Below are 26,480 nucleotides of genomic sequence, written 5' to 3'. Positions count from 1 at the left end.
CAACAATTATCACTTATATGTACATGAAATCACCTAACCCTTTTACTTTTAATCCTTTATTCGGTTCAAAATGGAACGGCTTGTGAAAATTACAAATTAACTCTTGAAATAAGAGGATATAGCAAGAGTATAAACTTGATATTATTATAGAAACATCATTTTGAAAATCTGCGCACGTGCACTTCCCATTATTTTTTGAGACCGTCCTGAGAAAACTCGGTGCAAATCAAATACTCGTTGTCAGCAGTATATGAAAATCTTACTTGAGGTGAAAGTTGAACAACAATAACAAAATTAATGTTTAGAAATTGGAGAGTTCAATTAAATTCATTATGAATAATATAACTGATGCCGTTTCAATTTTATGTGATTAGGAGCGTAATTCTATTGGAAACTTGCGAGTAAAATATTAGTGTCGTTATTAATTTTCTATAAAATGGATATCATTTCGGGAGATAAAAGCGTTATAATGATTTCTATGTGTGTGTCAACACAACGGAAATTATTATCAGAATGTTTTGCTACTTTATAATCGGAAATCTTTGCTACTTAAGTGTTAAAATTGTTTTATTTTTTAAACTAACAATTAGTTTTTGTATATTTGTTACCAATTAACATAAGTCTATATGAGAGAGCCTTCTTTGAACTATTATCTTTTATCGTGGTAGCTATGAAGCAGCCTAAGCACACAATGACTGACAGGAGACATCCGTACTTCAGCAATTGTTCAATCAAAGGTACAGTGAAACTTAATAAATGTATAAGTCGCTTGATTTCAGGAGTTGTTGTTTCATCATCAATGATCTGAAACAGAGAAAACTTTCATAATATGCTCAAGCAAAATTGTTTTAGTTTATATTGTGATGCAAATAAATAAAAGTATTTTGAATTTTGTATTGAAATCCTGGCTAGAGAAAAGAGCGTCGAATTTAATTAGTTTTGAATGTGGCACTCAGTAACCTGACATCGACAGTCATATAGTAACAATGCCTTGCAACGTTGATAAATACAGAGAATACTATAGAAATTGGGCTTTGGATTTTAAACGACCCCTGAATTGTACGAAGGTACCCTGGGAAGAAGGATATTGGTCTTTTCTAATTGTTCTGAAATTTGGCTGAATAATATTTCACAGTAACCTGATTAGAAGTCTCAATGGGTACGAAACTCCTAAGCCTCCCCAAAACTACCTTGAAGAGTCCAAGGGTACCATAAGAGGAGGAGATTCAGCCAGTTTTTTGAAACACAATGATAGTTTGAAGCAAACTGATTAAAAGTGTCACTCAGTTGTAAATGGTATAGGTCAGTTGCATAAGTAACTTTATAAACATTCATCAGTAAATTACGGCAAGATGAAATAGAACCGGTCACTTAAAGCAAGGTTAAACATTCCTTACCATTGTTTCAAAGCATTGTTTCAAACCACCCCACCTCAGGACCAAAAAAAAGATCAAGAACAACACTAAAATGAAGAAAAGCTTTAAAAGTACATAATTTATTTATATATAATATAATGCATAATGGATGGATAGTAGACAAGAATTAAAAGTTCAATAGCAGTTTTTTGTAAGTAATGTATTGACACTAACGCACAAAGAAAATACCCTAAAAGTGCATTCTACTAATGTTCGGTGGTGAAAAATAGAAATTTAACAGAAAACATTAAATAACTTTAAACCAAATATAGAGCGTTAACAAGGAAATCCTCTATTTAATACGTTGTTCAACATAATACTGGTATGGATAGTACGAATATGTGGACTATACACTACGGGAACAATGGAAACAAAAATATATTTGCTAGTGTATGCAGATGATGGGTTAATCGTATCAACAAGATTTGACAAAGACGCGCTGGGCATTCATAATAAATAGCAGGAGTAGCGAACATGATACAAAGAGAAATCTTAGAGTAGAACTACACATGCAAAAAATAATTGAATTCGAATCGAAACGTATTTAATTAATTTGTGGTACGTGATTGAGATGAATAATAATTGATATATCTCTTAGAGCTTATTAATTTCGATTTTTGAGCATTCTCTTTCTGAAGTGAATTGCAGAAGCTGAAGAATCGTATGAGAATATTGATAAAGTTTACATTAACATAAAAAAGTTTGAAATAGAAACCGATTCTGAAATCTGCAATAAATACACTCGTGGCCAAAAGTAACGCACCACCCCGATTTCTGAAAAGATTTTTTTGTTTAATAAAGTTAAATTAATATTGCTATTGTTAAACTTCTTCTCAATCATATTGACGCGATAATGAAAAATGTGTAGTAATTTTGAATAATTTTTAATGAGTAAAAAAATAAAAATAAATAAATAAAAACATTGCAATGAAACCAAATTTTCTTAAAAATCAAACTTACATGCTAAACAATAATGTTCCTTTTTTTAAAACGATAGTATTGTGTATTTCAGCCTCTGGATGTAATTTTTGCTAACATTCTCCTGCCTTTTCAACGTAATAATGGACCAAATAATTGAGAGCGTAAACGAAGTTAATGCAGGATTCGAAATGAATAACCGTCGCCTAAGAATCCTTTGCTACGCAGATGACGCTATACTTATAGCTGAAAATGAAGACGATCTACAACGCCTCCTTCATAAATTTAACCTGACGGCACAGAGACTTAACATGCAAATCTCATGCGAGAAAACACAAAGCATGGTAATATCCAAAGACCCAATAAGATGCAAGTTGGTAGTAAATGAGCGCATTATAGAGCAAGTAATGAATTTCAACTACTTGGGCGTAGAAACAACGAGCAGCAGAAACATAACGGACGAGGTAGATAAGCAGATCAAGAAAGCAACTAGAATATCGGGATATTTACGGGACATTATATGGAGAAATAAATATATGAGCATAGAAAGTAAGACGCGAATCTACAAGACCTGTATCAGACCCATACTAACCTATGCCGCAGAAACAAAGGCAGACACATCACAAACAAAGAGAAAAATGAGAACAGCAGAGATGAAGATATTACGAACAATAAAGGGTACCACACTCCACGATAGAATACCCAACACAGATACCTTAAGAGAACTGGGAGTACAAGATGTCGTTAGATGGGTAAGAGCAAGACGCCGACAATGGAGAGACCATGTAGAACGAATGGCTCCAGAACGGATTGCCAAATGGGCCAAAACACAGAAACCAGACACAAGACGCCCAATCGGTAGGCCCCCAAAACGCTGGTACGATAGCTGGACATCGGCGTCACAAGAGGGCAGATGACAGACCTGACAGGACCTCGTCCTACTACAAGAAGAAGAAGAAGAAGAAGAAGATTCTCCTGGGCATGCTTTCAATTAGGTGCTGTATCACTTCTTGAGGTATGTTCTCCCATTCCTCTAATGTCCCTTGCTCAATCTCATTTGAATTTTGATGAGATGGATTTCGACGACGAATGGGGCGTTTTAAAATGACATGTTCGAAAGAATTCATATCTGGACTTCTTGGTGGTCAGTCCATGGTATGAATTCCTACTTCGTTTAGGTAATTCAGAACATCTGCCGCAACGTGCGGTCTAGCATTATCATGCATTAAACGAAAATTATCACCAATAAATGGGCCAAACGGAACGTCGTGATTTTCAATAATTTCAGGTATGCATCTTGCTGCGTTAAGGGCGGGTCTAGGAAGAGACGCTAGGAGGTCATCTCGAGGAGTTAATACTGTCAGGCTTATTAGAATGTAAACCGATCTCTCGAAATCTTTGCATCAATCTGCCAATGTTTGTGTGGTGTTCGCCAAACAGATTTGCTACTTCACGATAACTTTGTCCCTGTCCAACTAACTCGACTATTCTTTCAGCTTCATTTAACTGCCCAATTCAATTTATTTTTTGTTTAATTTGCCTCGACTTTAACACACCTTGATTAACTTAAATTACTGCTGTCCACAAGTTGGTACAACAATAGAATGAACGAAAAATTAAAATATGCATAAAATTGAAATTTTAAAAAACCACAAAAACATTCATTTGCTGATAAGAAATTCTGCTATACTTTTTGTGATAGAAAAAAAGCACAACCAACATTTTATGTTTTGATATTGAAATAATGGGTGTTGCGTTATTTATGGCCATGAAAAATATAAATTTTGGTAATGAGCTGTAATCAAAGTAAAACTTTCATTATCATTTCCCCATTTAGGATAAATTTGGTGTAAGAATATATAGTAACAAAAGCAAAATATTTATGATATTCATATCAAAGACCACATTTACAAAGTAAAATATTTACATATTCTATATGCTGACTGACCAAAAACTCGTGAATGACGTGATGCTAGAAATTCGAAATGCCAAAAATGTTATGCCAAATCGGTGGTCTAATTGAATATTCCTATAAAAAACAATATGCACTTACAGCTTCGGCCCAGACGATTGGTAATATCATACCGCCCTCGAACATATCGTATTGAGATAAACCCTCAGACTTTTGAACTTGTATATTGAGTTGATATAGCTCTCTAATGGTCATTATAAATCCCAATCTGGGATGTATATTGAAAATTGAATCGTACGTTGTTCTTTCGGGATGCAAACCTTCAAATTTCTCCGTTAAACTAGGATCACCTCTATGAAAATGTGGAGCAGAAAGAAATACAGGAGAACCTAAAACAAAACAATCGTTGAGAATCATTAATTTATGCGCATGTCAATTTTTCAGCTTATTATATACTTCAAAGTCGCGTCAAAGACATTTTAAGCTTATTGTGACTTGTTAACTTCTAAATGATTGATTATTGGAATTTTTTTAGTCAAGGGTTAAATGGTCAGCCAAATTAAAGAAAAAAAATAGATGCATTTTGAATTTCTCGTGGGTACTAACGCAAAAATCAAAACAAAACATTTCGCCCAGTCCAGATTCGGTAATTTTGATCTCTCTAACTTTTGTCAATCAGGAATACCAACAACATTAGACAACGATATCCTATGGGTAGAAGAGGAAAACAATCGAGTAACTCTCAAATACCCTTAAACCATCATCCAAGATCATTTGCAGCTTAATGCGATAATAAGTAGAGCAGATGTTTGGATGAAGAGAACAAAGCTTCAACAGCACCACACGGACACGTATTTTGATTGGTAAATTACTATTTACGACAAATAAGTTCTCTAATGATCATACTATTCGCAAAAAGCAGTAGATCCAAGTAATCACCTTGAAGTATTGCGAAACCGGGTTCGCACCCTAAAAAGATCATTCTTTGTGTTTATTGATGTAAAAACGGAGTTGTTTATTTTAAAGCGTTGAAATTTTTATAAACTGTTAAAGTAGTTCCTTATTTTGAAAAATTGAATCAAATAAATCAATCTCAAACCGAAAAGAATCCGGTGATTATCAAAAGAAAACACGTTATTCTGCAGTACGACAATGCAAGACTGTACTGTTAGTTCAATCATAAGTTCACCTCGGCATTCGAAATACCCAGCCATAAGCCTGAATATTCTTGTATATTGACACCCTAAAAGTTGTCTCAAAACCTACATTTGGTAGGGTATACGTAAATATTAAATTTCAAAGTCACAAAAATGCACTTTTTTCGTAAATAATTCATTTCCAATGGGATTTTTGCTATGTATATATCAATATTGTAGAATATAAAATTTTCTACAACTTTTGTTTGAAAAAATTTTTTATACGGTGAACCATTTTCGAGATAGATGGCGGAGAGCGCGCGGTCACAGGATCACTTCAGGTCAACCGGTGCCTCCGATCGAAACCTCCGCGCCATATATAGTTGAGGAACTATCGATAAATCAATGATTATAAATATTTGTCAATTTTTATTAACTATTATATTATATTTTATCATTTTTTTCCTAACCTATCCACTTCTTTCTACTTCTTACATGATGAAAAAAAACAAATAAATTTTTTTATTACAAAATATCATTCAATACATTTATCTTTATTAAAAATGAAAAAATGGAATAAAGGGTACAAGAACTACTACTTTTAATTTTAATTATCTTCTTCCTCTTAATCGTCGTCTTCCGGCTGCTGGTTTATTTCAAACTGGTCTTCATTATCGCCTTCGATATCGACGACATTTTTGTCTCAAGCTCTTCCATGATTTCGGGGTGAAAGGTTCCATCTTCTCCATCTCCATGTTCTAACATCGTAGAGTATTGAGACAAACTTGCTACAAGCTAAAGAGCATTGCAAGCCCGCTTTTCTGTATCCGCGTTGCGAACCACAACCACTCTTGCAGTTGCAGAAAATTGTATTTAGCAAGTCTTCTGGAGCAGGTGGTAAAATTGTCATGATAGGCTCCAGAAAATCGTTTCGCATTGCCCAACCCTATACCTGGGGTTCCAAATCATGCCCTAACCAAGTTTGAACTTGATAATATACACGTTTGAAATGTTGATGAGCAGCTGCACTTGTTAGTGGAATATTTGAAAGCTGAACAGGTTTATTAAGTTTTGTAGACTTGACGTAATGTATATAACGAAGATAATCAAGACTTTTCACAGATTTCGGAGCATTATAGACTGCCAATAAGGTTTGATTTCCACTGTCTAATAATATCTGGGCCGAACAATTTTCTTCCTCAAATGCTGCAACTAGTTCATCCAAATTTGTCAGTTTCTCAAAAACATTTAAGAATGATTTTTTCCCTTTTTAAGAATCGCAGAATTTGGATAATTATCAAAACTTTTAGTGGAGTATATTTCCGTTCTTACATTTCCTTTCCCAACTTTTTTAAAGAAAGTTTCTTGTTAGTAAGACAGTGTACTCCCAATTAAAATGACAAGTGAATCAATATCTTGTTTATTATATTATAACTGCATCGGTTGACCTGAAGTGATCCTGTGACGGCACGCTCTTCGCCTTCTATCTCCAATACGGTTGACCATATAAAAAATTTTTTTGAATAAAATTTGTAGAGAATTTTGCATTCTACAATAATTATATATATATATATATATATATATATATATATATATAAGCGCAAAAAACCGATTTTTGTGACATTTGACCTTGAAATTTAAAAGTTACGTACACCCTACCACAGAGATGGGGAAACTATGGCCCACGGGCCATCTCCGACCCGCAAAGCGTTGAAATGCGGCCCGTGACCAGCGAACAAAAGTTAAGTACAATTTTCTTTTTATCAGAAATTACATTCTCATGAATTGGCAGTAAAGGCAGTACACGTCGGGCATAAAACCCATAAGTCCGATTGTCGTCAAACGCACTACCCATTTGAGCCAACTATTTTTGAACACCAGCAAATTGAAATTTTATAAGTCCTTATCTCGGACACTTTCTATTAATGATGGTATTTGGATGATAGTTCACGTTTATCACACATACTGGGATTTCCTTCGACGATTACAAATCGTTTTTCAAATAGTATTTTTTGCCAACTTCTCTGTCGGGGTTTCATAGCTCCATCATAACCAGTGTACCCTCTTCCATGATTCCTTATAAAATCGCAACTACATGATTTCATTTCTCGTAGATAGAACAGTATCTTCTTTTAGAGCTATCAACAGTTGTTCTCAGATGGATGCTGAAATATCTCTTGAGTACACACTAAAATGTTTTTGTTTCTAAAGTCCAACTGAAAAATATAAAGATTTATTCTCAAGTCTTTTTCAGCTACGATTAGCTTAAGCATGAACTTTTCTGCACCAAGTCCTAATTGAATTTGTATCTTTCCTTAAATGTTGACATTTTCATAGAATTCATCATCTCTAATTGTATTATGGCTCTAGTTGCTCTAGTATCTACCAGAAAAGTATATTATTTCCATTCACGTGTCCATCGAAATATGCATGGCTTTTGCGACATCTAAAAAAACTATCAGCATAAGAGGATATCTAGAACGATCATAGCCGACTTGTTCTAATTTCCTTGCAACTGCAGTTCTAAGTTCGCGAGAGACTTGGAGCGATCACACAATTTTATTTTTGTCTACTTTTTATTTTATTTTTGTGTCTTTGTTTATTCTGAAGCCTTTGTGGCTGCTTCGGTAACAAGAACAGTAGTCAAGGCATCTGCAAAGATTTTCGGATGAGGTGAGTGAAGCTCGCAATAGATGCCTGGATGCCCAAACAAGTTTTGAAAAAGCAAATCGGAAAAGTCGAGTAATGTCTACTTCATACTCTTGAAGGGTTTCGTCACGCTTCTGCTTTCGATTCTTCAGCTGAGATTGGTACAAGTGTTCTAGATGTTCATAACCATATTGTATGTCCAAAATTTTCTTCAACTTCTCGTTTCACGTAATTGGTTCACGACGTCTTACCGTTGAAGCCTCAAGCTGGGCAAAACTGCCAATTTCTTAGATTGTGCTTAACGTATTCAATACTTGTATAGAAATTCAAAATAATGGAATTTCATACAAACTTAGACGCCTTAGAAGATTAAGTAATCCTTACCGACTCGTGCGCTTTGAATGATATGAAAAATAAATTTCGATCAGCAGATATGTTAATTTTTCAATTCAGTACCTATTTACTGGTGAGAAAGATAAAAAAATTAATGGAAAATTTCATTTGAGGAATAAGAAATTGAATGATTTAGGAAGGTATAACACTTTTAGAATAGAAGAAACCAATCAAAATGGAAATTAAAACTACATTATAGAAAAAAAAATCAACAAGGTGATATAATACAAATGGGAATATATTTAGACCCTTTGGGAAAGATAGTATCAATTATTCGAGGCCAATAAAACTATACATGAATGAAATTATGAAATAAATTTTTAATTAAATTAAAAAAATTTCAATGTGGGTACTCACCAAAATTACACATACTTATATCGACCACACCATTTGGAGGGCACTGCGTTGGATTTGACTTGCAATAACAAAGGTTTTCAGTATGATTCGAAGAGTAATTCAATTTATCGCTTGGAGATATGTACTGATAAGCTAACACTCCGTCCAAAACGGTCGTTTCCTTTGAAAAAACGAGTGGCATCCTTCTGCACGCTTCTGGGAATATATAATTAAGAGGCAATTTCAGTTTCACTCTATTAATTGGGTAAAATGAGCCCGTTGAACTCTCCACACTGAAAAAACAATTAGGATATAATGACTTCCAGATGGGGCTAGTATCATTCAGCTATAGTAATTATATCTGAATTGAAATGAATACCTCAAACATGTTATTATAAATCATTGAGTAATTATACAAGCACACTTTTGTTTTCAATTTCAAGTAAAGAATGAAAATAACAACAATATTCTTTCATAGTCGTCTCCAAAGAACGTTACGTCGACATCTGTTGATCGGTTTCTATTTTATACCATAAGTATTTTATAATACTCTATTGAAGTTGCTTTTTGGTTCGTGTAGCTAGGCATTCTCTAGCAGACGCTCTTTGGTACAATCCTCACTCTAGCATCTAATCACAATAATTTCTTTCTCTTGTCTACTACTAAATGTAATGTTATAGAAGAATAATAAGGTCACCTAAGCTTCTTCACTTTTAACAAATGGATGGTTTTTTGATCACGGATATCAATATCAAATATTTTGATTAATAGTGATTTGGAAAAATAGTAGAGAGAAAAAAATATGTTTTCTTCATTAGATTGAGTATCGGTGAATAGCTTCAATCATAAAACTAGTTATTCGTCCAAATCACTCGTTAATAACAAATGCAATGACAGAGAAATGGAGACAGTTTTTAATTGAAAGAAATTACCTGGAACAATTCTGATTATAAGGAGAATGGAACTGATTTTCACCATTGAATTCTTCCAATATTCCAAGTCTGTTTATATCTTTCTCGCCAGTATTTACAGTCAGTTTATATCTTGTTGCATCCATCCTCTGAAAATAGATATTATAGTATTTCTATAAAATTATTTGTACAGGATATATCAATTGATTATATTCTCATTAATATCTCAAATATAAAGGAATATAGTGAATAGACACGAAATAGACACAAACTCACTTTGTATTATAAAAATGTGGTATATTCCGTGAATCTAATTTTTTTTATATAATGTTGATTATAATATAATTATGAAGTGAAAAGATACATACAAAACGATAACTAACAGATACTATTCGAACATTGGTTGAATCAATGCTGCTGCAAATCCTTCTTTTACTATGGCGCATTAAAGGACAAGAAAAAGTATGACACCAATAGATACAGGGTGTTTCAAAAGAAGGTGATTCCGTCTCTAGGATAGATAGAAAAGTCAAAAATATTTGGGGTTTTCCTCAATTAGTGGCATCGTTGTATAGAAATATTATACGAATATGTTTTGGAACCTGATGCATCCAATGAATTTTTTTTTATGTCAGACTCTTATAAAGGGTGCTAGTTACACAATTCGTACCAAGTAGTATTGAACATAACTTTCACAATATTAGATTTATTGAGCAAAAATTTCAAGTGAACAACATTTAATTTTACACCTAAAAGGTACTCTTAATAAAACTCGATAGTGTGTAGCGTTTTCGGAATATTTTGATTTGAAAATTATGAAGTAATAACTGATGCTGGTATAAAGTAATGATAAATGTATTAATTGAATAAAAAATCACAAGATGAAAATTTAAAAAAAAAACTAATAATAATAATAATAATAGAATTCAATCAGAGTAGTTGTTCAAAATGTCCTCCGTTTTAAAGTATACACAAGTCTATTCTTTTTTCTAAAGAATCCATTAATCTTTTAAACGGTTGGGGGGTCAGCTATGAGGTCATTTAAGTGACGTTGAATTCTGTATTTCAATTCTTGAGGTTAATTTACCTATGTAGCATCAACTTTTTCTTCGAGATTTGACCAAACTATGTAATCCAAGGTATTAAAATCACATGACCGAGGAGGTTAATGAATCGGAGCTTTAGTACCTCTACCAATCCATCGATTCGGAAAATGGTTATTCAACCAATTAAGAAACAATCTATCAAAGTGCGGAGAAGCTGCATCGAGCATAAAAAATAGAGACCTCGTTCGTTTAGCATTAAATCTTCTAATATTTCGAATAAGTTATTGCTTGAAAAATCCAGGTACATTGATTTGTTACCTAAAGCTGCTACCCAAACATTAACTTTGAATGAGTGTTGGTAATGTGATATCCTTTTGACATGTGGATTCTCATCATACCAGTAGTGTGCATTATGGAAGTTAAACATACCTTCTTGCGTAAAAGTGGCTTCGTCCATAAAAAGAATACATTTTAAAAAATTTAGGGCAGTCTTGTTTGACAAAAATCTACTCTAACCTGTAGATCGTCTTGAAGAAGACGTAATTGTTAGTATTGCCGCTGTGCACGGTATACTGTTGGATTTTGGTCTACTAAATTCGGAATTATATTTTCTTTATTAATGGTCCTTATTTTTCTTGGCCTACCAGGATTTCTTTTTTAGGTCTTACACTCCCAGTTTTTCGACAACGTAGTTCATTGGCTCTAAATTTATTTTTCTTGGTAAGTTCCTTCGAGGAAACTTTTCTGCAAAACGCGTAACGGCTGTACTAGAGTTTTCTAAACACTCGCTTAAAGTTAATAACATGTGTATTCAAAATTTGAGAACATTTTTTTAACAATATCTGATTTACCAAATAACAAGCTTTTTACAAATGTAATTATTATTGACTCAACGTCATAACTATCAATGAATGACAGTTTTCCATTGCAAACTCAGGGAAAATACTATTGCCGTGTAAAATTGAGAGTTAAAAAATTATGGGGCCTTAGTATGAGACAAGCAACAGTTTGAGTCCCAGAACCGCAATGCATGATGATCAAATTGTTGTTCGTTTCATACTAAGGCCTCCAATAACTCACATAATGCTTACTAATTGATAATAATTAATAACTTCAACAATACTTTATACTAACATCGGGCATTACTTCATAATTTTCAATTCAAAATATTCCGAAAGCGGTATCTGTCCTAGAGACGGAAAAGGTCACCTGTTTTTGAAGCACCCTGTATAATATAACTATTTCACTTCTATTTTAAAGTAAAATCAATTGTGATATAAAGTATTTGTAGTGAATATTACTAGCTATTATGTAAATCATTTAGTTGTAAAAGAGTAGTGATATAATCTTAAGAAATGGATTCTTGATGCAAATCAAATCGATAAAAAATAAAAAAAACATCGAACTGTTGTATCTTTAATTCAGCATATCGAGATTCCACTCGAATTATTTAAATGAAATAACGTTCCTTGCTCAGTGACGCAAATGAAATTTTCTGGCCCATAAACAATATAAATTAACATAATTGAACAGCTTTATTTAAAACTTGTTTCGTGAAATAATAATTTCATATTTACGGGGGAGGAGTACCTATATTTCATCATAATTTATCTTTTTTTACGTGAAGAACTATGAAAAGTATCCAGAGTTCCGTCTATAAAACAATTCCTTCAGAGATTATCAACATCGTTGTAAACCTTTCATGACAGACTTTTGACATGTTTAATAAATGTTTGGCCCTTACAATGCTTTTTGATGGCGATCATGGTGAATTGCCGGATGACTCGAAATATGATAATGTAAACAAGTGGGTATGTCCATCCTCAGCGGATGGAATAAAAAGGATCGTAGCATTTGCAAATTATTATAGGCGGCTGTAACATGCCATTCGGCTTGTTACGTTTTTGTTCAAAAATTTTGAATATTTTTTTGTTTATATATTGTGACATAGTAGCGAGTTTTTAAAGAAATTAATTTGTTATCGACCTCCCCCTTCATTTAAGAAATTCAATAAAACCTTGAAATTGATTAGAATTCCTCTTCTGGATATCTACACACACCTATCACGGTAAATTTTAGTAAAATTTTGTATCCAATTAAGAGGAGAATATATTGGGTAATAAAATATTTTTTATTTGGTTTGGTTTTATAGTAGGCTAAGAATTTTTCAATATATTCTCGTAATATTTATTGCTAAGAACATTAAAAAAAGTTTCAGCAACAAATAAATTTATGGAAAAAATAATAAATTCTGATTAACTGGGAATCCAAAAGAAAACACAACGAACAAAAGCAGTTATAAATTAAAAACAACTCAGACTCATTTGTATATTAGGCTATTACTTATCTATAGAAATCCGAGATGGCTACAGCTCTCAACTGGATTCCCAGATGTTGGATTGACTTGAATTTTTAGTTTGATGGTTGGATCCTTTGTGGTAGAATCTCCCAACCTGGCAGCTGTAGAAGAACGGGTAAAAAATAAAATGAGGGAGGAAACGGGAACAAAGATGGAAATTACTGAAGAAGGAACGAGGAGAAAGAACAGATTTGAACAGAAGGAGCTTATGCTCTAACATATACATAAAACTTGATTTAAATTTTTTGAAATATAACCAAAAATGAATCTGTTTCATTCTATTAGTTATGTTTAAATAGGAAATACGAATTCATATGAAAACTATCATACAAAATTTGCTTAAAACAAAAGGAAATCCGTAAAGATAACTGAAATTTTTGTGAGCACAATAAGAAAAGCAAAGAAAAGCGAATATAAAGAATAAAACCACAAATTTACTAAAATTTACTGTGATAGTTGTAGTGTAAATAGGTAGAAGAAAAATTCTAATCAATTTCGGGATTTTATTAAATTTCTCGAATGAAGTGGGAGGTCGATAACAAATTAATTTCTTTAAAAACTCGCTACTATGTCACAATATATAAACAAAAAAATATTCAAAATTTTTGAACAAAAACGTAACAAGCCGAATGGCATGTTACAGCCGCCTATGATAATTTGCAAATGCTACGATCCTTTTTACTCCATACGTTGAGGATGGACATACCCACTTGTTTACAATATCATATTTCGAGTCATCCGGCAATTCACCGTGATCCCCATCAAAAGGCATTGTAAGGGCCAAACATTAATTAAACATGTCAAAAGTCTGGCATGAAAGGTTTACAACGATATTGATAGTCTCTAAAGGAATTGTTTTATAGGCGGAACTCTGGATACTTTTCGTAGTTCTTCACGTAAAAAAAGATAAATTATAATGAAATATAGGTACTCCTCCCCCATAAATATGAAATTATTATTTCACGAAACATTCAAAGTTTTAAATAAAGCTGTTCAATTATGTTAATTTATATTGTTTATGGGCCAGAAAATTTCATTTGCGTCACTGAGCAAGGAACGTTATTTCATTTAAATAAGTGGAATCTCGATATGCTGAATTAAAGAACAGTTCGATGTTTTTTTTATTTTTTATCGATTTGATTTGCATCAAGAATCCATTTCTTAAGATTATATCACTACTCTTTTACAACTAAATTATTTACATAATAGCTAGTAATATTCACTACAAATACTTTATATCACAATTGATTTTATGGATCACAATTATGCTTCCAAAGAAACCCTTTCTTTATTCGAACGTTCCGTATACAAGAATAAAATCTCAATAAAATCGAATAAGCATCCACAAACCAGAGCAGATGAAGTCCAGCTTCCTTCAAAATGTAAAAGTGTCACATATGTCATTGCCATTAAATGGACAATGCAATGTTGTCCATTCAACACCTTTATGTGAAATAATTGCTAAGTTATTTTTTGTAGAAAGCAGTTTTTGTCGATCTAGAATTGAAATTGTGATTGTGATTAATTTCCATTAATTACATTTCATGAAGTGATAACAATAATTTGTATTCTCGTGACAAATGTTCACTGCTATGGCAATATTAATTTACAGATTTTGATTACAAGAGATGATATTTGAAAAAGGTGAGTGTAATATTAGTTATGCAAAATTATTGGTGTAGACGTTTTTGAGCGGGAAAATAGTATTTAGGAAAGTGTGAAGAGTAGTTCAGAGACAGATTTATTTCACACGTACTCCAGAACATTTTTAGCTGATAGTAAGATAAAACAAAATATAATAAAAATAAAACGCACTGATATTTAATCCATAAATTTACAATTCAAAAGAAAGAATTCGTTTTCCTGGTGAAATTAGGATTTTAAAAGAAATTATAGTAGTATTATCTCAAAATATTGAAAATAGGCTGATATTTCGATATGGCCAGATATTTGAAACTTTCTATTCAAATAAAAATCCAACACAACGTGACTAGTTGATTTTCAAATTTTCGTTTTACATTCAATACTTGATTCTGATTATTCTACTGTGTCATTTACTAATAAGTTATTGTGATCTAACTTTAGATATATTGTGAATGTTATAACTTTTCTTATCAGTTTACTGCCAAGTACTGTGAAGAAGCAAGGCGTAATAAATTGATAAATTGAGATCATTGAGAAAGCGTGCATTGTATTAGACCAAAGTGTAAGTGTAAAAACTCTAATAGAACACCTGATATAGTATTCTGAGACATAATAAACTTAATAAAATGGCAATTACATAGCCTATCATCACTCACAAGATATTATAATATAAATAATTGTACAACAGCAAATTTCATATCTCAAAATTATTTATAGGTTATGTTTTAGTGACTATTTATATTGTACTCTATTTATACATAAAAAACTATGGAATATATTATAATATATGATGCATAAAAATAATTACCATGCAGCTTCCACTCCTATGACCTTAGTCAATATAAAATCTTGATTAGATGCAAAATATGAAGTCATCATAAATGCATCTATTTTCGGTAGATTGTCTGATTGTGCTTTCACAAAACCACTTTCAGTCATCTTCGTAGATTTCGAAGTCAAAATAATAACAAGATTATAAAAAAATTTTGGAAAATTGAAAAGGATCTTTCTTCCGAACACAAGCAACACCCTGTTTTCAACACGATAAATACAGGACGTGGCATTTGATATCACGACCAATGATAATGCGTTTATATAATATTTGAATTTAGCTGGCTTATTTTGCACTTCTTAATAATCATTTTATACAATTAAGAACAAATTAAATGCTGAAATAATGATTCTCTAATAATATTGCGACTATAATGTTTCTGAGAAAAAATGATCAACAGAATTTATACCCCCAGCATATTCCTTATTGATTACTTTAAGATGTTATATTCTGTTTAATAATTATGTATTGATGTAGTAACTTGCTCTCTTTGTGAGATAGTGACTTTATGGGAATGTATAGATTCTTACATGATTTGTATACATGTATAAATTCTTTGATTTTATAGAGCTTTGGTTGAACTCATTAAGCAGGTAGTCCGGATCCAAAAGATGTTTATTTTTCTTATCATGAAATTATACGCGTCATATATTGTTAAAATTGGATAATAATCTTACCGTAACTAAGATACCAGTTTTTTGTGGTATGTCGGGTAATATGAAAGTTTTACCCACATCAGTTATACTGCTTCTATAGCCAGTTAGGAAGGAACCCACTGTTTTAGTGATAAAAGGTTCTTCGTTTATTCCCCTTAGGAGAGAGGATAAAGCTAGACGAATCAAATAGTTTTGATCTTTGATGAACGGTCCCGCACTCTGAAAGTGATAATAATAACAATTAGTTAATGTTCATGGTAAAATTCAGAACAATAAAATCTCAATTACACTGGAAAGATAAATTTCTGAAATTCGGCCATGTCAATTTGTTTTGTGAACTGAATATTTGACCGGCTGTAGAAAATCATTGCTTACACTAGTTGGAAATTTGGTGGAGCTCAAGTTAACAATATTAAAACAGATTTTGTGAATTAGAATTTAATGTAAGTTTTCTTTTGAATTGGATATTAAGGATTTGACCGTTTGCTATCATATATCATATAACAATAAATATTTTTTTATAATTACCAACAAATCTTTGAAACCCCAATTGGCTCTTCAATATATCATTTACTAGCAGATTATGTAAAGGATTATATTTTGGACTTTGTAATATCTGTTTTACTCTTCAAATTATTCTTCATTAAAAAGTATGTAGATAGATATCATTTTATCCCTTCCATATGATGAAATTGATAATTTACTCATTTGCTTTAATAATTCCAATCGAATATACAATTTTTTATAGAGAGTTATACTAAACGATCATTACTTTGTCTTTTGGAACTAATTCTATATAAGACATCTGACAGTGAGTTTAATAGCAACACCAATATTTTAGACAACATAATATTAAGATAGCGTACAATCAAATCCTTAATATGCAATATATTTTCATTGAGAACAAAGATAAAACACTAACTAATGAATTACTCAGCATAGTTTATGAACCTTTCACAAAGTAATCGCAAATTATATCCAAAAATATGAGCGTTAACAGAACATGTTTTCTACAAAATCTTGACAACTAAATCTAACTATAAAAAACGCCTGTTTTTAGAAACAATATATATTGCTCCAAATTATTTTAGTGTATTCTACGTATATCTAACATCAACATCAGTCATGACAGCATAAAGTCACTTCCAACTGGATGATTTCAAATTAAAAAAGAAACAATTGAATAGCAGCCGAAATCAATAAACTTTGTTTTTGAACGTAATGATCGTTAAATTTCATAAAAAATCAGCCAACTCACAATTAATTGTTAATTGATTAGATAAAAATATAGACATAATCATAGTTTTGTACAGAAAAATCAAAATAACTCAAAAACTAATAATTTAGGAATAGGAAATGAAAAAGGAGTATGTTGGTAGTACTTTTCGATACTCTCATAGAATACAAGGTGATTCATTCGAAAAACTCGAGCAAATCATATATTAGTTATTTATTCTCCCTATATAAAATTCAATGAATATTTACGAAATAAATAACTTTCGCTTCTTTCTCTTTGACCGCAACAGATCTTCAATTTTTAATTTCTCTTACATTGTAGAGGGTATTAACTTGCTACGATTTTCATTGCAACTCGTCATAACTTTTCAAATACCCCATAAAACACATATTATTGTAATGGGGAAATCAAGCTAATTCCAAAACAGCAATCAAATATATGGTGTGTCAATAAAAAAATAATAATAACATAATAATAATAATAATAATAATAATAATAATAATAATAAAATAATAACAAAATAATTTTAAAATGTGACGACTAATAATGGCTATGGTACCTCAAATTTTCAAAATAATTGAATATTGTAATAAAAGTTGTTATGTATCAAAATAAATAATTATATATAAAAATAATTGAATTATTCCTATTGATATTTATAAAACAAAATTATAATTGCAGTTAAATTGTTAATTTATTCTATCGTTGATAATTGTTCTGTTTTTATGTATGCGAACCATTTCTAAAAATTCTCTTTTTTTCTGTTGTTCTTTGTTTTCGAATTTATTGTATACTTTAGGACTAATATTATATTCATCAAAATCATTTACTGGTTGTTGTGAGAATCCTTGAACATATGGTAAGGAAATGTGATCTAAATTTTGATGTTTAGGTTCTGTTTTATTCCTCAATTGATAATATATGCATGTTTTGTTTTACTCACTATTAATGGTATATTAGGAACCTGTACAGAATCATTTTCAAGTCCTTTTGATAGATCCGGCTTGAAAGTGAGTATTCTCTTTTCTCTGTATGACAACTTATTATTTTCTCCAAAGGATACATCGATTCTTGTTAGGTTTTCTCTGAAATATATAAGAACAGTGAGATAATATTATTAGTCAAGTATGATTATTAGGATTGTTAAGGTATAATCATTATTAAAGTATATATAAAATGGAGAGTGAATGGAGAATTGCGATATGATACCTATCCAATCCAAAGTAGGTTTGATCTCGTATTTATGAACTATATTTGTCAGTGATACAAGGCTTATCATGCTGCTAAATTCAAGTTACAAGATTCGAAAATATGCAATTGATGCACATTCCCACTCGTGATAATCAAGCAACAAACATAACTCCGTATTACCTATATACACACCCCACAAAAATTATCGCAGCACTCATTATTTTTTAAATATTTTAAATGTGTTGCCTGTTTTTCGAATTTTATCATTATTATGAATTAAAACACCAATAGATACGCCTTTTGCAACATTTATTTTATACCAGTTTAATCTACAGAGGGCAAAAAGTTTGATTTACCAAAACAGAGAATATCAAAAAAATTGTACAAAACATCTATACAAAAAAATGAACGGTGTTTAAACTAAAGCCAGCCAATGAGTTTATGATAGCGTGTGTTGCCGCCCCTCGCTCTAATTACAGCTTTCATTCGTCTTGGAAGGCTTCTAAAGATGCTCTGGACGTATCCTTGTGGCATGTTTTCCCAAAAGTTGAAAAGAACATTTTGAAGATAATTTAGTAATCTTATTGGTGCCGGATGATGCTAAATTTGCCATCCTAGATGGTCCCAGACATGCTCTATTGGGATAAGGTCCGGACTACGTGCAGGCCAATTCAGGGTGGGTATCTCGACCTCTTCTAAGTACTGCCGAACCACTCTAGAAGAGTGTGGACGAGCATTATCGTGCATTAGCACAGAGTTGTCACCGATATGAGGCATATAGGGCACTTACATGTTGTTCTAGGATATTGGTTATGTACCTGTCAGCATTTAGTCTCCCATCATTCATGGTACTAACTCCGTGCGACTGTCGAAAGAAATTCCCTTCCAAACCTTGATAGAGCCACCAACAAAGCTTTCAGTTTAACAAAAATTAACCTGATCGTGCCGTCCACCACGTCGCCTATATACTGGTAAATGCCTATCTAATGAATACAGACAAAATTTTGATTCATCCATGAATAAAATATTGGACCAATCTTGAATATTCCAATTTGCGTGCTCTCAAGCAAATTCCAATCTTGCTACTCGATGTTCTTTGGTAAGTTTGGACCTCTATTTGGCACTCTGGCTCGTATACCTCCTTCTCTCAGCCTATTTCGAACTGTTTGTAGGCTTATTCGGATATTACGAGCAGCCAACAGATCTGTTTGCAGCCTTCTACTACCGAAGTTACCCTTCCCCGGCTTGTTCGGGTCTTCTGGTTAGCTGCCCTGTTTCTTGGTGTAACAACTCTGGATATGGTGCTTTGTTGAACTCCAATTACCACGGCGACGTATCTTTGATTGCGGCCATCTTGTATGAGCACGAGGATTCTAGCGGATTCTTCATTCATCACATGTCTTGTTAAACGTTGAGGCACATCCATTATATATTTTAAATTTTCACTATATAATAACACAATTTGCTTAGAAAGTTCTCGATCTCAATATATTCTCCAAGACAGAAATAATTTACTCAAGCATTTTTGCTTCCAAAAAAATTTGTAAGAAATTGTGATATTTTTTTGCCCATGATAAGGGACCAGAAATATCTATTAAGTTGATTCATATACAAATTGTCCAAAAAAACTGAAATTAAGTATTAAAAATATCCTAAAATACCAGTGATGCGATAAATTTTGTGGGCAGTATATAAGTTACAAAAGCACTGTATTTCGGCCAACTGTTATATACCCCTTATATTCCGAAATTACCAATCTAATCTTAATACTTACAACCATACTAATTGATTTCGGAAACAATGTAACTAAAATATTTACAGAAGGCTCTAAATGAGACGATGGAACAGAAGCAGCATTTTTCGTTTCATGTTAAAAAATTTAGAATGCCAATTTTTTTTTTCAATTTACTTCCCCGAAGCATTGGCAATGTAGCGTATGGTACCTACTAAGTTCAGTGCAAACTGGTAACTATAATGACAGACATTAAATATTTATTATCAGGAATATATTTCAGAAATAAAAAACTCATTATATCAATTAAAAATTGATAATAAACGAGAGATTCTCATATGGGTAAAAGTTATTAGCGGCGTTATAGGTAGAAGGTAGATTACGAGGCAAAAGAAGCTTGCAAATTACAAGAGTACTCAAACTTTTTCTATCATGCTGATGTAATTAGCAAACATAAGAAATTTACTAGATTCAGATGGAGAAAAGCTTACAATAACATTAGCAAAATATCAGAAAATCTCTGCTTCACCTTTAACAAATTTCGATTATAGTGAAAAATACACAGCTATAATAACGCGACTACAATTAAACCATGATTATTTTCTGGTACACCTTTATAAATTGGGTATTTTGCAGTTTGCACTAGTTTACACCTGCGACAATGTATCGATAGGCGATACCAATCATATTTTTCTGAAGTGCAAGAAAAATGTGTGGCTTTGATTGATCGTAACTTTCCTCATCCAATAAATATTAGCTCTCTGCTGGCAAACACGAATAAATTAATAAAATAGATACTATAATTAACTTCATCAATTGAGTAACAATAGTTCTTTAAATCATGCACATCGATTAGGTAAAAAAAAGTCTGCGGCCAATAGCCTCGTCTGAGGTCATCACTAGTCCTACTCACACACACAACATCATAATAACTAACCCGAAATAATAACTGAATGCAAAATATCACTTCAGAAGAAGTTGTTACATAACGCATTACTAGAGTGAGCAACACAAAAAATCTGGACAAAGAAGAGTGTAGCAAATTTTGTAAATATTTTTCTCCATACACCAAATATTGCCTGAACGTATCATCGGTATACAAGAGAAAGTGACTAAGCTCGTAATTCCAGAATTTTGGGTGTCAATGAAGTTTTTAAGGAAAAAATGAACAAGTAAAAAAACGTTATGCTTATAATTCCAAATTCTATAATGACATTTTGTAGAGGCTTGTACAAAAAAAAATCACCAAGCGGACTTAGTTGTTAATATTTTAAACTGTCCAGGACTTGATTCTTGAATATTGAAGATAGTCACGATAGTACGAATGAACCTATTTTAAATCCTATACAAGTTATATAAAAACGCACATGAGCAATAAAAAATCCCGAGGAAACAAAGTATGACAGAAATAAACTGTTTTAAAAAAATCCTGTTCATCTTATATTAACCCTAGTACGACCAAGGTTTTCCGAATTTTATACCGGGAGCAAACATTGTTTCTCATTTCTTAATTTGGTATGAGTGCCGTGAGTATTTATGAAATATTGATTGTTCCTCGCATAACTGTCTTATGCAATTGATATTGAAAGAACTAATTATATTGTATCAGTAGAAATTCTCATAAAATTAATATTGTTAACAAGAAGTGTCTGCAATTGGTTACAATGATTTTATCTCAATTTATTCAATAAAACAGATAAAGAATCAATGTTAAGTAATAGTTTGATAAAGATCGCCACAGGTCGAAATGTCAAATTTTTACCTGTCTTTTAAAAAAGATTTAAAAAATTAGAAATATACATATAAACATTTTTTTTTAGTTCGCTGAAATCTAATTACATTTATTTATTATATATTATTAGTTTAACGGTGCGTTTTTCACTTGTTTTCCACACTATTCCGAATGATTTCAACCGAAGTTTGGTTTACTGGGGTGAAAATATAACTAGAACTGCCCTTGACAGTTTTTCGATTCCTGAACCAGATTGATTGGATACGTGTGGATCGCAGCTATTACATATAAGAATACTATAGTATTTTCTGGTAAAACTGTAATAATATTTTTTTTTATAATTCAATAAATAGATAATAAAGGTTTATTCATTTTGACTAATTTCATACTCCTTATTGTTTTGCTGGAACACGGTATTTTACCTACTCCATATACATTGCGAAAGTTTGTCAGTATAGAATTCGCTTAATAAAATATTTCTTTACAATTTTATATAGAATTGTGCAATGAAATTACTCTATTTTCTAGTTTTTTTAATTATATAGGAGAAAAATGCTTCCGCTACCAAAAATACGGCCGAAACTGAATTAACCTTTGTGGTGTATTTGGATTCCGAATCAGGGAATTATTTTTTTCCAAAACTATAATAATATAATAATTTGTTATGATGATTCAATAAATAATAATATAATAAATAAATCTACATTTATATCTTCATAAATACGTTTGATTTTTAGCGTAACTGAAATAAAAAGTAAAACATAAGCGAGGACACGCTCGATGAAAATCAGAGAAGTAAATGAGAAATAATGGATAGAGTTCCTACTGAAATACCTACATGAAGCTGTTTCTATAAGAAGCGTGAGTTGTTTGGATGATCTATAGTTTGAACAGCACACACACGTAAAATTGATTATTGTCTTTAAAAAAATGTGGGCATGACTTTAATTTTATTCGCAAAATTATTGTTTTGTATGGGAAGTTTTCTCATAAGAAGCAAAACTGTTGTAATATATAGTACTCACTCATACGTGTAGGGTCCGATATCTTCCACATGTAATTTTTTTGCTTTTTTGTTTCTGTAATCATCAATGTTTGTATAATTGAAGATGTGCACTTTATACAGAACTTTACAATTTGGATCCTTCCACATATCGAAACCGTTAGTATTATTGACGAGTACCATATTCTGAAACCAATTATGATTATTATTTATTTACGTCTTTATTTTTTTCACTTCTGAAAATCCTATCAGATGTATCCGGTTCTACCGGAAGTCGGCCATCTTTGAAAATATTTTAGTTAAAAATATCGTATCCGAAAACCCAAACGTAGAAATTTTCATGATTTCACTATGAGTATTTTGCCATATACAGATAGTTTTAACTCATCGTGGGACACCTTGTATATAAAGGGATACTAAATAGAAAATGGAAAATTGTAATGGAGTATTGTCCAACGATAAATTTTCAAAAATTCAGTTGACAAAAAATGAATTAGAGAACTGAGTTTCATAATCATATAAATAAAATTAGACTTAGAGAAAAGATGAAACGTCAATTGTTCATCAATCTCTTAAAAATAAAATTAGATATAACAAAGAGAATTGGAAAATCTGATAACTATTAACACAGAGAGAGTGAGAAAGGCAACATATTTTGAGGATTGTAAATAGGAAGACGTAGAATTATGAAAAAGGTTGAGGATTAAGTGATTAGAAGAGTTGACACTTACACTAGATAATAAGCACAATTAGGGAAGACCATGAGCAATAAAGTAATAAAGTAAAATGAACAGTATAGAACAAATATCGTTTATCGTAATTAGTAATAATTGGATAGAAATTAGAAATTATATATTTCCCAATATACAGTGTGACTCATGTACGTTGGATTATGTGGAATCTAAAGTTGTTAAACTATGAAAATCAACTTTGGGGGTGAGCATTCACTTGAACTATTCTGATGCCTACTATCAAACCTTAGGTTCACTAAGGGTGTGTTCCCCTTGGTGATCTTCCGCGGCAGTCTCGTTGGTTGCGCATTCTATTTCCATTGCAGCCTCGGAGGTTAATTTTCTGTGTTCCAGGTCTTCGATATGGTGATCTGTGCCGCTCACATCTTCCTTGGCATTTTCAATGTGCTCCTTGGAGCGTCTTTTTTGCTCCTATTTATTTAGGCCGTGAACTGGTATTTTCCTAAATCTGTGGGGGATGATATAACCATTGGTCTTGATGGTCAGGTGGGATTGTACTTCTATAACTACCCTAATGAACTGACATAATGAACATTACTTCCGTCCTTCCGATTTAGTTAGGAATTTCTATTGTGAGGTATGGAGTCCCTCATTCGGTGCTTCTATTAACTGTAGAAGCCTTTTTTCTCCAACTTCTTTACTCCTACGGAGGAGCAAAGCTGGGGGTGCGCTTTCGGGCTATTTTCTCTCGCACACGTAGTTAACTCGACCCCCGTCCAGCCTGCGAGTTGCGAAACCTTCAGCTGTAACGACTCAGCCGACTATGGTGTTTCACAGTGGACCAGAATTAGTCCTGATCGAAAGTGGATGCTTTTGAATTCGATCTTACGAGTATGCTCCCATCCAGAAAACATCTCATTCACTAGTGCCACCTCCAACGAAGTTGGGTCGTCCGCGCTGAGAACAGTTTCGGGAAATAATAGCAGCTGTAATGAACTTAGTAGCAGCTGAGTGTCCTTGTACATACGGATGTAAAGTTGAATAAAAAGTCAAATTAGTTCTTGAAAGAATTGTTTTGAACAAAAAATACAGGTTCAATCCAAAAATTAAGCTTAGTATAGTCAATTATCCACGTTACATCAATTAGATCGTTGTCATTTATCATGATTACTACCATCAATGTGAAGAAAGTATTACGTATGTTCTGTAGTTTTTCTTGTGAAGAAAACAATCGATCTTACGTTATCATGTTTGATTTCTATCGATAGAAGAATATAGTCTGTAGAAAATATGTGTTTGATAAATAGGAGATTAAGTCACGTCATTGAATACTTCTACCGATCTGACTTTAATAGAATCTAAGATTGTTGCGTACTTACTGGTTAAAGTTTTGGAAAGTTTGTTATGGCATACTAAGATACTTCTTTGTGATTCAACCCCTCTGGGTACTGAAGGATTCCAAATAACAATTTCAAAAAGTTTTGAGTGGCAACTTCCTAAGCTAACAGTGATAAACTCTCAGTCTGAGAGTCAGGGCTTATACAATTTTTATAAATTTTTGTGCGTAAGGTTCTTGTGATACGACCGGTATTATGGTGGTACCTATATTTCCTATACGTAAATGCCATAATTTCGGAGGAATAGCTACATTTGCTAGAATATATTGGGTAATGAAATATTTTGACATTGAAATTTTGTTTGTTTCTATAGTATGCTAGAATTTTTCAATATATCCTCATATGTCAATCATTGTAGTATTCCCTTGGAAATCAAAAGTGTAGAGCATATGATTATATAGCTATTATTGTGGTATGCTAACACATAAGGGACAAAAGAACAAAAATACAGGCACGTGTCTGAGGTGTGCTGGAAATAATATAGATATATATATAGAGAATGTAGAAATGAAGAGGTTGAACATGAATACAAATCTTCAAACAGAGGATTAGAAAGTATATTGAAACAGTATCGACTACAGAGTGAGACTTGATGTGATGACTGCCATAGGAAATTACTATAACAAGAGGATGTACGTGAACAAAGCAGAGCTGTCTCCCCGGGCACTGAATAACCATCAATTGATAACCGACATGATTAGTGATATTGTAGATGGAATTCAAAATGAAATTTTATAGCAAGCTGTAGCATACCATGACATAAAGACTTTTAATTATAATTTGAATACCAAAGACAACATTTTTATGTATATTGGTATTAGAGGTTCAAATGCAAATTTTGAGAAATTACAAATTTTAATTGGGAGCCTCAGGGTCAAACCGTGTGTTATATTTTGTGCTGAATCATATAACAATGTCAATATTATAAACTAGATGGTTAAGACGTATATTACAACAGTATAATAAACAAGTCGGATGGTGTTGTAATATATGTTGAAAAAATATGAGTCAAACAACAAAAATTATAAAAGTAGGAAAATTAAAGATTCAATAAAAACACAATAATTAACCTAAATAACAACAGTATACTAGAAATATCATCTTTTTACAGATCTCACGATTTCAACTGTCCAGAATTTATATTAAATCTACAAAATTATTTGAAAACTAGAATGAATGTTAAAAATATTTAATAATTGGTAATTTCATGATCAATTTATTAAAATGTGATAATATAAGCGAGGAATTTTGAAATAATTTCATAGAATATGGATTCCTATCCGGTTTCA

At 32.0% G+C, this 26,480-nt stretch overlaps 1 protein-coding gene across 1 annotated transcript in view; it reads right to left on the bottom strand.

Annotated features, from left to right (window-relative positions):
• Nucleotides 1–549: 549 nt before the first annotated feature.
• Nucleotides 550–26,480, bottom strand: part of LOC130894181 (scavenger receptor class B member 1-like) — a 38,916-nt gene continuing 12,985 nt past the window's right edge. The window contains exons 3-9 of the mRNA XM_057800802.1: nt 23,125–23,288; nt 18,388–18,529; nt 16,229–16,426; nt 9,692–9,819; nt 8,781–9,052; nt 4,387–4,634; nt 550–804 (exon numbers count right to left, since the gene is read on the bottom strand). Coding sequence (XP_057656785.1) covers nt 580–804; nt 4,387–4,634; nt 8,781–9,052; nt 9,692–9,819; nt 16,229–16,426; nt 18,388–18,529; nt 23,125–23,288 — 1,377 coding nt within the window. The 3' untranslated portion in view covers nt 550–579. The remainder of the gene's footprint in view (nt 805–4,386; nt 4,635–8,780; nt 9,053–9,691; nt 9,820–16,228; nt 16,427–18,387; nt 18,530–23,124; nt 23,289–26,480) is intronic.

This window comes from Diorhabda carinulata, chromosome 5, assembly GCF_026250575.1.
Source record: "Diorhabda carinulata isolate Delta chromosome 5, icDioCari1.1, whole genome shotgun sequence".
NCBI lineage: Eukaryota > Metazoa > Arthropoda > Insecta > Coleoptera > Chrysomelidae > Diorhabda > Diorhabda carinulata.
This window is presented reverse-complemented; position numbering and strand designations above follow the sequence as displayed.